General features: G+C 38.1%; 1 protein-coding gene across 1 annotated transcript in view; it reads right to left on the bottom strand.

The window, feature by feature from the left end:
- Window positions 1-1,288: 1,288 nt before the first annotated feature.
- LOC148957508 (3'-5' RNA helicase YTHDC2-like) overlaps window positions 1,289-16,820 on the bottom strand; it is a 30,259-nt gene continuing 14,727 nt past the window's right edge. Inside the window, exons 4-11 of the mRNA XM_089115181.1 lie at window positions 15,819-16,082; window positions 11,634-13,202; window positions 8,721-10,057; window positions 8,140-8,571; window positions 7,311-7,557; window positions 6,150-6,512; window positions 4,970-5,681; window positions 1,289-3,864 (exon numbers count right to left, since the gene is read on the bottom strand). Of these exons, the coding sequence (XP_088971307.1) occupies window positions 3,595-3,864; window positions 4,970-5,681; window positions 6,150-6,512; window positions 7,311-7,557; window positions 8,140-8,571; window positions 8,721-10,057; window positions 11,634-13,202; window positions 15,819-16,082 (5,194 nt within the window). The 3' untranslated portion in view covers window positions 1,289-3,594. The remainder of the gene's footprint in view (window positions 3,865-4,969; window positions 5,682-6,149; window positions 6,513-7,310; window positions 7,558-8,139; window positions 8,572-8,720; window positions 10,058-11,633; window positions 13,203-15,818; window positions 16,083-16,820) is intronic.

Genomic DNA, 16,820 nt, shown 5'->3' with positions numbered 1-16,820 from the left:
AAGAAGAATTGTTTCTTAGTATTTCTGAGCCAGTACTGAGATTTTTTGAAAGGCTTAGAATTTCCTGTATCAAATTTCTCACAACAGAATATTTGCAAAACATTGAATGTAAATAAAATATTTCTATGAAGTGAATTGAAAACCAAACCAGATGCGCTATTGAATTGAATTGCTGCCATCATGGTTGTATTGACGGTATACCCCAATGGAGATTTATTCAACGTGAAAAATCGTTAGCGTTCCTGAAAGAATCAGTACCGCATAATTTTACCCAGAAGATCGTTTCGATACAACAAAGTTAAAAGGAAGCTTCAAACTCCTAAGATCTTAGTTTACCAACACATGTAACTTTGTGGCGAAAATATCCTTCATGTTAAACAGGGCGCTAATTACAAGCGGATGTTGTGCTGGAAGAATTGCAGTAGTGCTAGAGATAATCAGGTTTTGCCATACCTCGTCATGCTTCTAGGCGTTCAGGATACTGTTATTTGAGGTAAATAGACTTGGTGCCTCAATAATACTGTTATGGGCAGTAGGTAAAACTTTGGTCGAGAGCATCTTAGCTCTACTCCAAGCAGTTCTCACTAGCAGTTACAATACACTCACTTTTTTATAAGAATCAAAGGTCGATGTTGAATACTCCAGTTTCTTAATGTTCTGGAAATTTCAATACTAATTGTTTCTTAAGAGTTTCTTAATTGTCATGAATGATGTTATGAAATGTTCGTGACCTTTTTATCACGTCAAGAGATTCGCTTCTGTTCTGACGCTGTATTTAGACGTTGAAAGTATATTTTTATCCCTTGTGTCTTAATTTCTAGGCCTTCAGGGCAATCTTGTTCTTGGATTTTACAAAATTTCGTTATTCTCAGTTTTATCACGATTTAATAGTTTCTTAATTTTTTTGTTTCGAGTACTGAAGTTTCTTAATTTTTTTTCTGATTGTCCAGTACTCGTTTCATATAGCCAGTTTCTTATAAAAAATGAGTGTAGGTGAAGAGTCTGCCTCTGTCTGACTCTTTGAGGTAGAATTAAGCGCTTCTATAGACACTCAGAAACGGGACCGAATCCATCATAATAAAACCCAAGGTATCACTTACTATCGGACGGCTCGTAAACATCTACGAGATATTTGGATTCCAGATCGAAAGAGAGATTAACAATGTACCCCTACTATTTCCCACAATCAACTTCTAATCAAGCGAAAAATTGTTGTGGAATGAGACTGTAATGCATACCATTATGTTATCGCTACTAAGTTATAGAGGGGAACAGAGGACAAAGTTAATCTAGGAGTTCTATTTCTTTTCAACTACTCAAATATTAGCAATCAAATTACACGTGTACCGAAAAAATTAGGATAAATACAAGTAAAACAGTAAAACAGCAAAACACAAGCAATAAAAGGCTGCATATCACGGGATTTTCACTCTGCGTCATATTGCATTTGCCTCGTGTCAGGTTATCTTAATAACACTCAGGTGGAAAAGTGGCGAGCTCTAGATTTTCATCCTCTCTCATTCCGTCTCAAGCATCGATAATCTACTCTAGTGAAACAATTACCAAAACCTTAGTTTCACACATTAAGGGAACTGTCATAAAGTATGGAACAGACCGGGGCGGAAGGGATTTCAAATTTTATATTAAAATCATGTAGCCCAATGCTAGAAATAAAAAAATCTTCATGGCTCCAATACATTTTCTAAAAGAATTTGATAGCCCCTGAAAACTTTCTGATGAAGAATAACAGAAAACAGCACAAATTTTCTTTACACAATAAAGATTAAAAATACATCACTCTCTGAAGGGCCAGAACTGAGCCAGCTTTATTTCCTGGGGAAAAAATGTTTTGTGGACACAGAATAATAAGATGAAGAAAAAGAGGAAACTGGAAAATGAAAAGAAGAGTGAAGAGAGGAAGAAAATGAGGCTACACAAAAGCTGTGGGGCAGTTTTGAGTGTAATAACACATGATAAGTTATTCTGTGATTATACTGCTCAGGGAAAGTTTGATTTTCATATTGAGGAAGTTTCTATCAACTCAAATGCCATGGATGCTCTAAAGCCAAAGTTACTTTTGCGGGGCTTGAAACATCTAATTGAGAAAGGTATTTTTACAGATTGGGATGGTAGCAGCAAGATGGCAGAAAGGTTCTGCAAGCATCTTCAAGATCAGCTGGCAGTAACAACAGAAGCCAACAAATCGAAAAAGGCTAGAAGAATGAAGAAGCCAAAAACAGTACAATCACACAATGTTTTCAGAAGGCAGCAATGAAAATGCCAGAAGATACCACAAAGACTGAACAGAGCAGTGACAGTGACATTGACAATAGTGACTAACTTTTTTTTAATATTCTAAATGAACAATTTCATGACCCATGATTAATGTTTGAAATAATTTGTTAGCCCAACGTTTTGCACTCAAAAGTTTTGTTGACCCTGCTGAATCCCTTCCGCCACGGTCTGTTCCATACTTTATGACAGCTCCCTAACACAGTAAACAAAAAACAGAATTCATTAACATCAAATAACTCCTGAGGCAAAATAGACACCAGGCTGCCATTTAGAACTTGAAATGGAGACCAAATTTTTCTATAAGTTTCATTAAATATATTATAACTTGCTGAACTTGAGTATGTGTGTGAAAGACACCTTTTTTAGACCCAATGAAAAAATAGTAGGTCCTCTATTTAGCATTTGCTTGTAGTTTGGGTTTTCTACACGCCACCACGGCAAGGTGGTGGGAATTCAGGAAAGTAATGGAGCTTATATCATAATTAGTACACAATCGCTACCGCATAGGTGAATATAGAATTTGCACAAACTTCTTGGAAAGGATCACAACTAGAGCAAAGGCATCATCATCAATGCAAATTTGTCATCTTTGTAGACCTTATGCAGTCAGCGCACCATTCCTGGTATTTCTGACCAAAATAAAACCCTTTTTAGTTATGGCTTACGGTTCGAGAGTGCTGGTATTTTATAAAAATATGAATTGCCAAAAATAATGCACAAATTTTCCACAATGTTACGTCAGACATCACACGTCTTCCGGACAACGATCAACCACATGTCACTATGTTTCTACATTACTCGTCGCTCATGCCTACTTAATCTAGATATCATTTATTTTACTACCAAAGTTCCACACAACAATGAGATAAAATACAAGCGAAAATTCAACTATCTTTACAGGGCTAACAATTTGAACAGGTCTAGCTATTGGTAACTGCACCTCGAAAATATATCTAGCTTCTCCAACTTGTACACCAAATGATCATTCATCTGATAAGATGAAGAAGCATGGAAACAGAAAGCACAATTTATAACTTGTTTTGAGTGCGTAAGAGATAATATTGATATGAAATTTGCTTTATTTTTATTTGATTATGGAACGTCACGAAAGCTAGTGTCTATTTCTGTCTCTCCTTGGGCGGAAAAAGAAACTAAGCCGTGTAAGGAGCATCGACTTTGTGTCTGTTCTCTGCAACGTAAAAATAGCTCGATTCTTTTGGTCTGTCTATATGCCAGGTACATTTCACTTCTACTTTTGCAGAAATAAATTCCGAAGATCTAACTGCTTACCTGACACAATTAATGATATGGTGGTTGATAATAATGTATTGTTCTTGGAGCATACCCCCCTTGTCGTCTATACGGCACAAATGCTTGAGGATGAACCTGATAGACTTCAGCCGGGGGATATCTTGACTGCAACAACTGCTGAGGAGGAAAACCAGCCACATGCTGGGGTGGTGCATAGACTGCCGGCGCATGATACGGAGGCTGCATATCACGGACTTCACCAGGGGTGTACGGTGCCCCATACAATGCAGCAGAATGGGGTGCATCTGCGATGAAAACCTAAAACAGCAAAAAGCTTTCATTTTATTCAAAGCCTGTTTGAGCAATCACACCAATACAATCAGCATAAAGGAGAGCAATTTTAAGGAGCTCAAATCTTCACATGTGGGTGAAGATGCAGGAAATACAGAAAATGATGTCCCATATGCTCTTTTCTGGTCACCAAGCACCATTTCCTTCAAAGTATGTTTATTTCAACGATAATTGATTTCACATCACTACCTTATCATACAATGTTGTCTTGTTGTTATTTTTTCATCGACAGAATGAGCTAAGGAGAGAATGGACACTTTTCCAAATAGATGATACTTTCCAATGCAAAGCTGGTTCGAAAATGAATTTTACTTGGCAATTTCACTTCACTTTACGAAGTTTTAACCTACTATTCTCGTCATTGCTACTTAGTTCAATTTCAGTATAAAAAGATAATACACGTCCTTGAAGAAATCCAGCTATCAAACAAATCCTAGGTGACGTTTTATATCCACATTAAGTGTCATCTATTCGGACAAGCGTGCTTTGTTCCTTATCAGTGGCGTAATGCAGCTTAGGGCACCCTATATCGATAACTAAGGGCCCCTAACCAACACGGGCCCGGAATTATTTCTATATCCATGTTTTTCTATCCACATTATGTGTCATCTATTCGGACAGGGGTGCTGTTTTTCAAAGCAGATTTTCCATCATCTCCCATTGATATCGACGTTCTCTAATATATCAAAGATTGGTTCGTGACGTCACTTTAGAAATGCCTCCTCATTTTCGATAAAGCAAATGTACATACGATGCAACCTCCATATAGACTTACTCCACGAGCCTCAGTTTCGCTTTTGCCTCACTTTACGGACGTTACAACAGATTATACGTCTATCAATTCATATAAATATCAAAATCTGCGACTCATGGAGTAAGTCTATCCTCAATACAGCGGATAGCTAGGGGACTGGAACTATTGTCTAATGAATGGAGAATACCTGTAAAAGACTTCGACTGAGGGAAAAGTATCAAGAAGATTTCACTGTATCATAATTAATAACGCAAATCAATAAGCAAATAGAATACGTGATTCAAATAGACGCAGCTTTAAACTAGAATAGATGAGCACCTGAGCTTGCGGTTGCCCATCCATAACAGCATAAGGTGCAGGAGACTCTAGCTGTGTCTGTGGGATGGACATCAGCGGTTCCATTTGATAGTCCACACCTGTCTGCCCAGTTTGCTGGGGGTTCATCCCTATAGGTTGTCCGAATTGGTTCCACAATGAGCACAATGCCGCTCCAACAGACGGCTCAAGTTCTTGGCCATCACGACTGATCTGCACTTTCTTGTTCTCATTCCACGGATTTGTCAGTTCTTGTGTAAACTGAAAAGGCAAGTCTCCCTTCTGAATCCACTGCACTGAGAATGTGCCCCCAAGGTTAACCGAGCCAAAATCAGAGCAAGGCTTATCTGTGACCTTAGACACCATCTTTGCATACCCTTGGAAATGTCCGCTACCTTGAATAGAAAATATCAAGTAGATGTTACCCCCATCACGGTACGCTCGGTCCAATTTCTTCTCGTTGCTTTTGGTTGTTGCCCAGATCCCTCGTGACATTGCGATTTCAAGGTTTTTGTAGTTGTTGCATTTAACGATAAAGTATCGGTCAACCTTCGCCATATTCCCATCAGTGTTTTCAGGGTCCTCTTCATTTTGAGCATTCGTCTGAGCGTCACGCTCTTCATTTCGTCTCCTTTCATTCTCCTTACCAAACCTCCTGTCACGTGACATGTGTTTTGGTCTTTGGTAATCGTAATCACGACCTCTTTGTCCGGTACTAAGAAAAAAGACAATATAACATAACCATGGAAAAATACTGCAAAAATATATTAACAATATCTTTCGAAAAAAGCCTCCAGCCCTACTTCTTTTCATCATTCAAAACCAAACAAGACTAACTGACACATGTAAGTGACTTATACAAATTATCAAATTATTTTTATCGACGAACGATTTTGGTTATGAAGCATGAAAAACTACAATCATGTCTTGCCTTGCTACAATGGTTGAGTACAAACGACTATCGTATTTCAATCAAACCTAGGCCCTCTTAGTCTAGGCCTATCGAACCATTGGCTGTGCTGAAAGCGACAGAACACTGGAAAATCAACGTAAATGTCTATTTGATTTTAACAATTATAATTTGACGAAAATTGTAGCTAAAAAGTGTTAAACTAACAAATTGATAAATAAATGAAAATTAAATTTTTCAATTTCTGTAAAGACACAAAAAACTATCCATTACCTCCCGCCTCCGCGACCACGGGGAGACGCTCTATGTCCAGAAGTCCACGTGACCGACTTTCCACTTCGTTCTCTATCATTACTATTGTGTTGTGAGCCATCGTTGGCGGTCGATTCCTTTTTCGCATCCGGATTATCTTCCTCACTCAAAACATTCACTATACACTGTAAAACGCCCTCGTCACACTGTGACCAAGAACGGCCTTCTGAGGAGATCCTCCGCACAAATGATGAAAGAAACTTCATTTTTAACAGCAGCAACAGCTCCAATGCATCGTCATCACCATGGAAACAAATCCAATCGTCAATCTTTAGAGTTGCTTTGTCGTCATTGGGCTCTGGCTTGCTGCCTTCTTCGTTTTCACTGTTATAGAGGATAACAATTTAACGAAATGATCAATTTTGAGCTTTAATAAATCTATATGAATTGAAAAAATCATACTATATTAATTCGGGGGAGCCTGCAAACTAAACATCAGAAAAGAAACAGGACTAACAAAATCAATTTGCAAACGTGGCCTCCTTCAATTTTGTCTTTTATTTCCAAACATACAATAATTGCAATAAAATGTTGAAGAAAAAGTAATTAATAGAAAGTACAAAGAGAAGAAGTTCAAGGTTTAACTATTTCGAACCGCGTCTCAAGGCTGTAGTATCTAATTTCTAAATGACAGGAAAATTGCTAGCGTTAGACAAGCTGGAAACCGATGTTGATACAAATTAAATATGTCACCAGAAGGTTGAAAAGAACATCTATTTGTTCACCCTTCACCGAATGAATTTTGTGTGAGAGAATGCTGGTTAATCTGAAGTAAAAAAATCAGAAGCGGTTTCTTTTTTAAGGGGAACCGATAAAAAATGAATGAAAATATAAACAGCATTAAAGGTAATGTGTCCATATAAAAGGACTGCGTATACCCAACATGTCAAGTAACATCAAAATAACGGTTTGCGATTGGTCAGTATTCTTGCGATGCAAAACTGCTCACATGAAAAGCTAACCTCGCAGCAGGGTAGATAAACAGAACGACTGTAATGGCTGGGACGATGAAATGAAAAATCACATGTTTCTAAAAACCCCCGCAGAGTTGCTTGCTTTAGCTGGACACATTACCTTTAACAGTGAACATTTATTTAATCAAGGGTCTCTACAAAATACTACCTGTCACTATTCTCATATCCATATCTTCCTTTATTCCCGGAATTCGGATCACCTGATCTTCGAAAGGAATCCTCGTCTACAATGAGCGACGGCCCGGCTAACAACGCAACCGCAACCGCGGGGAGGGCCGTAAGGCATCTCACTTGAACCGCCGTGTGCATACGGGTCATTTCATCAAAATAAAGCCAATCGTAAGGCAAATGCGATACAATATCGGCACTGATAGTTGTTGGGCTCTTTCCATGCCCTATGCAAAAATTAAAAATCTTAGAAGCATGTATGTTATAACCACTGGACAACATATACAGGTTGTAAGATCCAGTTTTATGTTTGATTCTTGCCTTAGACCAATTAATCTATTATATTATAATTTGAGTTCAACATAGGAAAAGGTAGAATCGCGAACTCACATAAATGTACATTTTGCCCTTTTTACTAATCCAGCTAGCCAGTCAAGTCATTTAAAATATACTGTAATATAAAGAGAATTATGTATATATAGTGTATTATATCTAAAGTAAAGATCGCAGTAGTGTCCACCACATAGAGCGTATATGCGTCAAGGTGCACATCACAGGGCTATCAAAGTCTTCCCTGAAATACTTAAAAACCTCAATGCTTTCCTTCTACTTGACCGCAACATTAATATCGCTTTGGCAAAGCCTTATCGTTTTATCCAAATACCGACACACACAGAAAAAATTCTCAACCAAAAGTGGAAGCGACCAACATTGCCAAGGAAAAGAGACTGGTAACCAGCTAACACATTGCTAAAAATGACGTCAGGAAATTCAAACTGAAAACTAATTATGCAAAAGCTACAACGTACCATTTGCTGGGTAAAGCACCGAAGATGGATGCACCCTGACTTTGCTTTCTGTTTCACTGACTATCTTCGCCGAACGCCTGTCTACACGAAGAAGCGCAGGATAAACACCAGTAAGGGCAGCTGCTTTGACGACGGAGATATTTTGAGAGTTTGCATTCAAGTCCTTCATGTCACCAGTCCCTCGCTGCCTTACCAAGCCGAGATTCTTGAGATGACCAAGCAACTGACTGCGCATGCCCGAAACCATCTCCATGGCAGCTGATGACACAAAGTTTTGGCTGCAAAAATACCGATCGTCTCCGTCTTCTTTGGCCTTGCTCCACGCTTTGAAAATCTTGGAAAGCGTAAAATGATCGCTGAATGACTGGCCACTGAATTTCACTTTGGCAGAATATGCACGCTGCTTATCATCAACACGTGTGGGAAGAATGACTGGAGAAGAACATTGATTACTTAATAAAATACTGAAACGCTATGATTAGGTAGAAATGTTTAATATAATTACATGACGCCAACTAAACATTCAGCTTGGAAATAGTCATTCTTTTTTATTGATACTAAAAGCAGAGTAGGTTACTTACAGGGATCTCTATAAGCAAGACTCGTTGCGATGGTAAGCACAGGATCGAGGCACTTCAGAATGACTCCAAATATCACCATCTTTCCTAACCGCGGGTCAATTGGCAGGTCGACGAGTAACTTCCCGAGAACGGTCAACTCCTCTTCATCATCCAACGCATCAATAGCTTTCAACAAGGAGACCGAGTTGCGTATCATTAAGAATGGGGGAGGCTCTGCTGCCTTAGTCAGGAAATCAGCAATAGAAACATTGACAGCTGCCAACAGCTTCGTCTGGAGACACAGCTCATGAATTGGTGTCCGCAGAATCTCCGCATCTTGATATAGACAAAGATTATGAAAGCGATAACGACTCATGAGGTGATAACAATAGCCAGGCCTGCATCTTCCAGCTCTTCCACGCCTTTGCAGAGCGCTTGCCTTGGAAATCCAGACACTTCTCAAGGCCGACACGGAAGTTAGGGGATCAAACGTCTTTTCTTTAACCTTTCCTGAATCAATGACAAAAACTACATCATCGATAGTGACGCTTGTCTCTGCAATATTAGTTGACAGAATGATCTTTCGCACCCCAGAAGGAGGCCTTCGAAAAACCTTTCGCTGACTAGAGGGTTGCATCATTGAATGCAGCGTGTAAATAATGTATTTACTTTGTTTGGAGAATTCCTTTTCTCCCAAAAGCCTATCTCTTATCCCCACTATGTCATCGTAGCCAGGTAGAAAGACGAGTATGGCTCCATCTTGTTTGGTCTTGCAGATATGGGAGATGAGCTTTAAAACCAAGTTATGATCGACCTTGTCATCGTCAAATGTGTTGTGATACATCTCCAGCCGCTTCTGTAGCTCTTTGGGCAGGGTGCTCACATCTTCCTCATTTTGAGTTGCTTCATCTGCATCCTCATGGTGCAATTCCATGTAATTATCAAATATCTGCATGATATGACCCTGCTTGAAATTACGGGCCCAGTCCATTGCAGACCAACATTGCTTTTCATCCTTCAGTTCAGGATCTGCGCCCATCTCCAGCAAATGCTCCACAAGGTTGGAGAACCCACGAGCAGATGCAACCATCAGTGTTGTCATTGTCGTCTCACTGTGCCTAAAATCTATGTTGACGTTTTCATTCAGAATCAAATGTAGAATCTGGTCGAAGACCTCTTCATTGCCATCAACCCATGCCGTCTTCAAGCACGAGTCCATTTCCTGCTTCACCTCCAAGTCAAGACAGCTGCTGTTATCATCACTGATTTGAAGACTTTTCATGGATGAAATCTCTGTGTTAACCGTGTCTTGTGGCAATGTGGAAGCGTCCTTCTTTTCGACATCATTGCTATCTTTCCTATTTAAAAAAATGGAAATTATATGCAAAAACAAGTAACTGAAGATTTGTTTCTTCAATTTTACATCTTGGGCTTCACATTCACGGCATCCATCTAAACTGTTTATCTAAACTATAGCAACATCTGAATAAATGCCTTCCCTCTTAACGTTGATGCTATAAACTTCAATTCCTATACAAGTAAGGAAACACAAATATAACGGACAACAAATCCTAATTATCCAAGGCTGCTCAATAAGTAGATAAATCTTGTGGCATTGTTATTTCTTAAAAATTGAAAAAACTTTGGGAGATTGGTAACAAGGTCATTTGACAAGTTATGCAAAAATGTTTCCAGCTGATCTGCAAGTACCATTAAAATCACAACTCATTCCATTCAAAATACTAAAAAAACTGAATTATTACATCCAGTTCTTAAATTTACTATTGATGCAAATGAATTACATGTTTCAGTTATATTTTATCTGCAAGACCATAGAGGCTATTCCCTATAGGGGAGAGTTTTTTAGAGGGGACATGCTGTATTATCCTATCCCCCAATCTTTGGGTTGTGCATCCTACATAGCTAGAACAACACTGGTACATAAACTCGTAGATAATGAAACTTAGGTGGTAGGAATTCACTCCTTTCGAATAGATTGAAGGACCATTTTGTACTGTAAACAATACAAGGATTAACAGCAAAGAAACATTTTGTATCGGCTTGTTTAATCTGACAATCAACACCAGACAGTTGGAGGTTTGGAAAGTTAAGCTAGTCAAACAGCTCTTTGAGGAAAACAATAAAGCCAGTAAATTTTGTTCATTTGAATGACAGTATATCAAATATGCTGCTTTTAGCACCCAAGATATTGTGCTATTAAAAAGAAAAGTGTCAAAATCAAAATATATCATTTATGCTGGTGATTATACAAAGCCTTCTACATGTTTAAAGAAATCAACATCACTGCAGAATGGCAAACATTTCCTCAGGGCCTCAGATGCTTACTTTTAAGGATGTTTTAAAAGAAAATATGATAAAAGATATAAGCATGTGTTATTTATAGGGGGACTGAACAAACAGAAAGCTTTAATGAAACCTATTAAGATTTAATGAACTATACTAAGGAAACATGTCACAGCTATCATTTGCATCTCCTCTTGTTGTGACCCCTAATGGATGATACATTGGAATCCCAACAGTACTATAAAACCCATAAAACATAAGGACTTCTCAAGAGATAAGCTGCCCATTTTTACACATTTTCCAAAATTGCCCATTTTTGTAACTTTCCTGTTACAACGGTTTATGTATTATATCGATAGTGCATGAAATGGAAGTATAATTTCAAAGTTTATCCAAACTTTTAATGTGCTTACACTCTATCCTTAAAATCAAAGACAGAAACTTGCCCAACATTATTGCTGGTCATCAATTTCTGATAACTTTTATCAATTACTATCTTTAGTGTTTTTAGTCCTGATTCATCCAGTTATTTTTATCAAGAAAATGTCTTTGAAAATAAACAGAGCAATTAAACTATCAAAGGATTCCCTTTCAGCTAAAAGAAACAATTCCTTTCCAATTCAGACTTACCCCTTTGGATCTTGATACTCTACAGCCTTCACCTGAGGCTTTTGTTCTTCATCTACTTCACCCTTTTTTAGAACCTTGATACTTCCAGCTTTGAGTTGTTCAAAACTCTGCTGTGGCTTCATGCCTGTTTTGAGGCTGATTTTTTCCATTGCTTTATTTGTATAGTCAGTCATTTGCAAAACATCTTCAAGGAAATATGATTCAACTTTGTGACACATACTAGGGACATGAACAACTGGGCAGTTGCCAAAATACTCCTTAAACAGGTCAATATTCAGTGCAGCGCTCATGAGAATTAATCTCAAGTTCTTGTAAGCTTTCAATTGATCCCTTAAGCAGATCAATAAAAAGTCACTGAACTTATCCCGTTCGTGTATTTCATCAATAACTATATGTGTAACATTGGAAAGGACTTTGTGCCCAGCTGTAAGCAGTCTCAATAGTACACCATTTGTGCAATACAAGAGGCATGTTTTTGGAGAAACTCTGTTTTCCAGGCGAATTTGATATCCAACTGTCTGTCCAATCTGTTCCCCTCTTTCATAGGCAACTCTTTCAGCAACTGAAATAGCTGATATTCTTCTTGGTTGTGTAATAATTGTTCTGCAAGGCTGCTGACGTTTGTTAGCATCTTCAAGAATATACTGCCCCACCTGAGTAGTCTTTCCGCATCCTGTATCTCCACTGATCAAGGTAACTTGGTTGGTTTTTATACTTTTGAGCACCTTATCTCGATAACTGTAAATAGGGAGTTTGGTCCGGTTGGAGTTGGAATCATTTTCTCTTACTTTTGGTGGGACTTGCGGGTTTGATCCTAGCAAAAACTTACTCTCTTTTATAATAACCTTTGAGTTATCGTGCCCGGAACCTTTCAAAATTCGCTTTTGACCAATGTCTTGATTTTCTTTGTTTGTAACTGGGTATTTCTTCAAGAAATGGTCAATACATTTAATGCTGTTTGTAGACAGCTTAAGATCAAACGTTGACGAACTAATTGACTTCTCTTTCTTGTACACAGTCAATGATCTTTGGCTACCTGATCCACGGCTTTTCGTTTTCAAGCCAAATTTTTGGCAGTAGCGATGAACATAGGCCCGTTCAGCAGATGTCAAGGAAGATGGCAATGTAAGTTCCTTTAGATCTTCTTCTTGGCGAAACTTTTCAATTGCTACATTTACTGCAATTTTCAACTCTTCTCTCGTTCCATCCGCACGGATCAAAATGTCGCCAGCATTGAGTTTGCCGCCACCTGGCCTGTCATCCGCCATTTTGTTAATGACTATGAAAACGAAATCGAGGATGACAGGTATCACGAGGGCAGGGCATACGGGCGTAGCTTCCATGTTTTGATTAGGGAGAGGCAGGGGAGCACCATGACTTTTGACACAGTGGACCTTTTCTCCAGGTAAATGAAACCGAACCATAGAAAAACATAAAATGCATAAGAACATAGCCAGCCATGTAGCTGCAGGGGGGAACGGGGGGCTGTGTTCCCCAAATGAAAATTTTGACAACAACTTGCCCCCTCTGGCTACACTTTTTCCAAACGATATTTTAAAAAGCTGGCATAATTATAATTCCGTAAGCTTGATTTAGTCCAAATATACCTGTTTGTTATATATCTGCTCTCTTGTTTTAAATCCTGCCCCCCTCAGGTATGGTTCTTGCTCGAGTTTGCCCACTCTAGCCGACATCTACAGCTACATGGTTGAAACGTACACGTTCAAGGATACTCTGGCCAAACCAAAGCAACTGTCTTTTGAAAACAAGAGTCATGGTAACCGGTGGTGGCGCCAGGGGAGGGCTAGGGGGCTATAACCCCGCTGTGGGAAGCATCTAGCCCCCCCCCCATTAGAGGAAGTTATTAGGTTATCATCAAAGCGAATTTGACAAAAAAGTACGAAAACTGCATATTTTAGTCATTCTAGCTCCCCTGTCGGAAGCTCCAACCCTTCTTTCGGAAGATTTCTGGCGCTACCTCTGTTGTAAATTCTTAAATACTGAAAAGAAGTCTGGCCTGATGAATATCGGGCGTATGAAGGATCGTTTGTGCCTCCTAGCTCTTTTGCGGCTCGTAGATTCCATCCACAGCTAAACAAAGTTGTTTTAAACTTGTCTAGAAAACCCACAGCATCATGCTTTTGAAAAATGCAATCATTATTTTCTAAAATTCACTGGGCAGTCGAAAGACGTTTGCTACCAAGCCATTTTCTATCAGAGTCAATTTACTAACTGGTTTTCAAGCAGAGCCGTGATCTGTATAGTTCCTTTGCCTTTCTAAAATCATCTCATTGTCTTCTTTTGAAGGAAAGAACCTACCGTACCACCGTATTTGGGCGCGTATTAGGCGCACCCTTTTTCAAACTGTTAATGGTTTTGTTTTTTAGGGTGCGTCTTATACATGAAAACATCGAATTTTTTATTTTTTCCTGGGCCCTGGTCCGGTTTCTGAAATCGTATTTTTAGGCCGGTTAAATCGTATTCTCAAAAATAGATAGCCTCTCCTCATCAATTTCTGAACACGTGTAGGGATATTTTAGTCATTGTATCTAAGCTGGCTAAGAATCTATCATTTCTGTTGTAGTCAAGATTCGTAAGAATCGTGAAACTTTCAGTCGCAAAAAAATATCTATGGCAACATGTGAAACAGTAGAACATAGAATGTAAGGTTAACTTTTTTTCGATCTGTTTAAAATTTGACAAATTCCAACTAATTCTTCAAGTTTCAACTAGCAAAAATTAGCACAAAAAACTAGCAAAATTATATTGTAACATATTTATGGTATTTGCACGACTAACGAAGTCTTAACATAGATATATACAATTATCCTATGTAAATGAAGCAAAGTATTGAAAACTCATTTTTGAATTTGGTTCCTATTTGACTCACTGTTGAAGAAATACAAAGAATAAAAACGCGCTAAGATTTTAAGCAATTGGAATTTGTTGTTATCAACGTGACATAGTATTACTCCATGAGCCTCTGTGTTGCTACTGCCTCACTATACTCGTAGCACCCGTCGTTGTAGCGTGAGCAGCGTCAGTAGCAGGCAGAACTAATTTTTTCGTTCGAAAGGGCAAGTAAGGTTTTGATGCTCAAGCACAAAAAGTGCAAATTGCTTAAATACTTAATCGTGATTAATGAAAAAGGGCTTATAAGCGTTTCTGAATTTCAATTAAGAGGGGAGGTGAGGGCCAATTCCTGCCAAATAGCTTCAAAAACCCTATATAATAAATACAAAAATGTAAGAAGACATCGAAGCAGTAAGACGCAATGCATTGTGCAAACATATCGATTCTAACCATTTAGTTACAGATTCCAGTAATTTAATTACACAATCATATAGAACATTTTTGGTTTATTTACCGTATTCCATATATTAATGGATAGTCTCAATGAACAACAAAGTGTTTTGCTTAAAGGCCTTTGCGCAACCGACATGCTTAGCGGCAGTTGTCTTAGGAAATTGACTGTGTTTTGTATTTTCATGCAGCATGACATTAGGCCGGTTCTTTTTGTTTTATAGACGCAAGGCATGCCGGTTGCACAAGAGCCTTTAATGAAAAGACAGTTAAACAGACACACAAAAATGAAATTATATGTACAGCCTTAATCCACTTTATTACAATATTCTTCAGAAGCAAACATTAAAATCTTTAGAGAAAAAGTAAAGAATGGCTGTTTAAAATTTGAGGAGAAGAGGGCTTGAAACCTTGCTTTTCGGTATTCTTTTGATGAAGCTAAAAATCTCTACGACTTATTTTGTTATATATGAATCAACATTTTTCATACAGCCCCAGCCGCGCACCCCTTTATGCAATTACCAACCCAGTAGCGAACTCAAGTTATCCGGTAGCATCGTACATTTATGTAGAAGTCCTAACATGGTTTCTCTAGCTTTATTTGAGTTGACTCTAAAGGTTGCTTTTCAATCATATACAACCTGAGATGAATCAAAGTTTCTATTAGATTTACAATGAGGACTTGGGCGTACTCAACAACTAACGCATAGAAAGATTTGCTTCGGGTATCAGAATTCACACATATCATGGTGATTTAGCCAAAGAAAGTTCATTTTGTAATGAGCTAGTAGGAATTACAAGAAGAGAGCCCGTGAGAGCGCTCTTTCAGTTACTGCTATTGCAAAACGGGTCGACATTGAAATGTGCAAATAATTGAATCACTGTAAATGCGTAGAGGCTACGCTCCTCAACACTGGCCTTGATTTAAGACAGTCGCAGTTACAAGTGCATGGAGCTGAGGGAGTTTGAAACCATCGTGGCACTGGTTGCAAAGGTAATGTTTGTGACGAAGCTGAACATGGATATATAGATCTGCACAAATAAGGAAAATGACTTTGAAGTTCATCTGTACTGAAATTGAGTAACCGCCCTTGAGCTGTTGATCTATCTGTTGCAATTTCCTTGTCGTTGCTGCAGTCTTTGGTCCTAAGTGAAATAAAAAAGTGACAGTTTTCATTTTCAGTGGCCCAGTAAGCTAGTAGGGGTTTAAGAACGAATCGGTTGAGAAAATAGAGCCATATTATGACATAGAAATTTCAATATGAAGAAATTCACTATCCATAGAATGGAATTCAATGCTAAAGAGAAAACAACCGATGCCAAAAAAATATCATAATAAAGTAAAACAAACTACCTGAAATTGTAGAAAATGAGATAATCAAGATTAAGTTAAAGTGAGACAATACGAATCTTAAATTCACGCAGCTATTAAAAAATAAGCAAAAAATTATAATGGCTTTATATGCATTGACAGTAGAGAGAAGAAAATTTATAGAAAAAAAATTTAGATGCAAATATAAAATGCTACATTCACAATCTTAAATCAAATGAATCTTCAAAAACATGAATAAAATGCATAATCGTTCAAGGTTGAAAGCAAATATAAAAGACACCGATTATAAAAGTAATATTATATAATGCAAACATTTTGCTGTACAAAACATGATAAGAACACCCTGTGGGGTACATGGAAATTATGGAATAATCTAATGAACTAAGGATGTCATTTCAAAAATCATTATTAGAAGATAACGCAAAGTAACTAATAGGATCTGAGCATATGTCTAGAATACCAGCACCTCGATTAATAGAATCTTAAGAAGATAAAGTTATGAAAATTGTGGGGCAAATCTTTCACACAGTTATTGGGTTTCAATATAGTTG

The sequence above is a fragment of the Rhopilema esculentum genome, unplaced genomic scaffold (assembly GCF_057945365.1).
Source record: "Rhopilema esculentum isolate cy_ngs unplaced genomic scaffold, ASM5794536v1 HiC_scaffold_23, whole genome shotgun sequence".
In the NCBI taxonomy this organism is placed as follows: Eukaryota; Metazoa; Cnidaria; class Scyphozoa; order Rhizostomeae; family Rhizostomatidae; genus Rhopilema; species Rhopilema esculentum.
The sequence above is the reverse complement of the archived record's forward strand: the minus strand, read 5'-3'. Positions and strand labels throughout refer to the sequence as shown.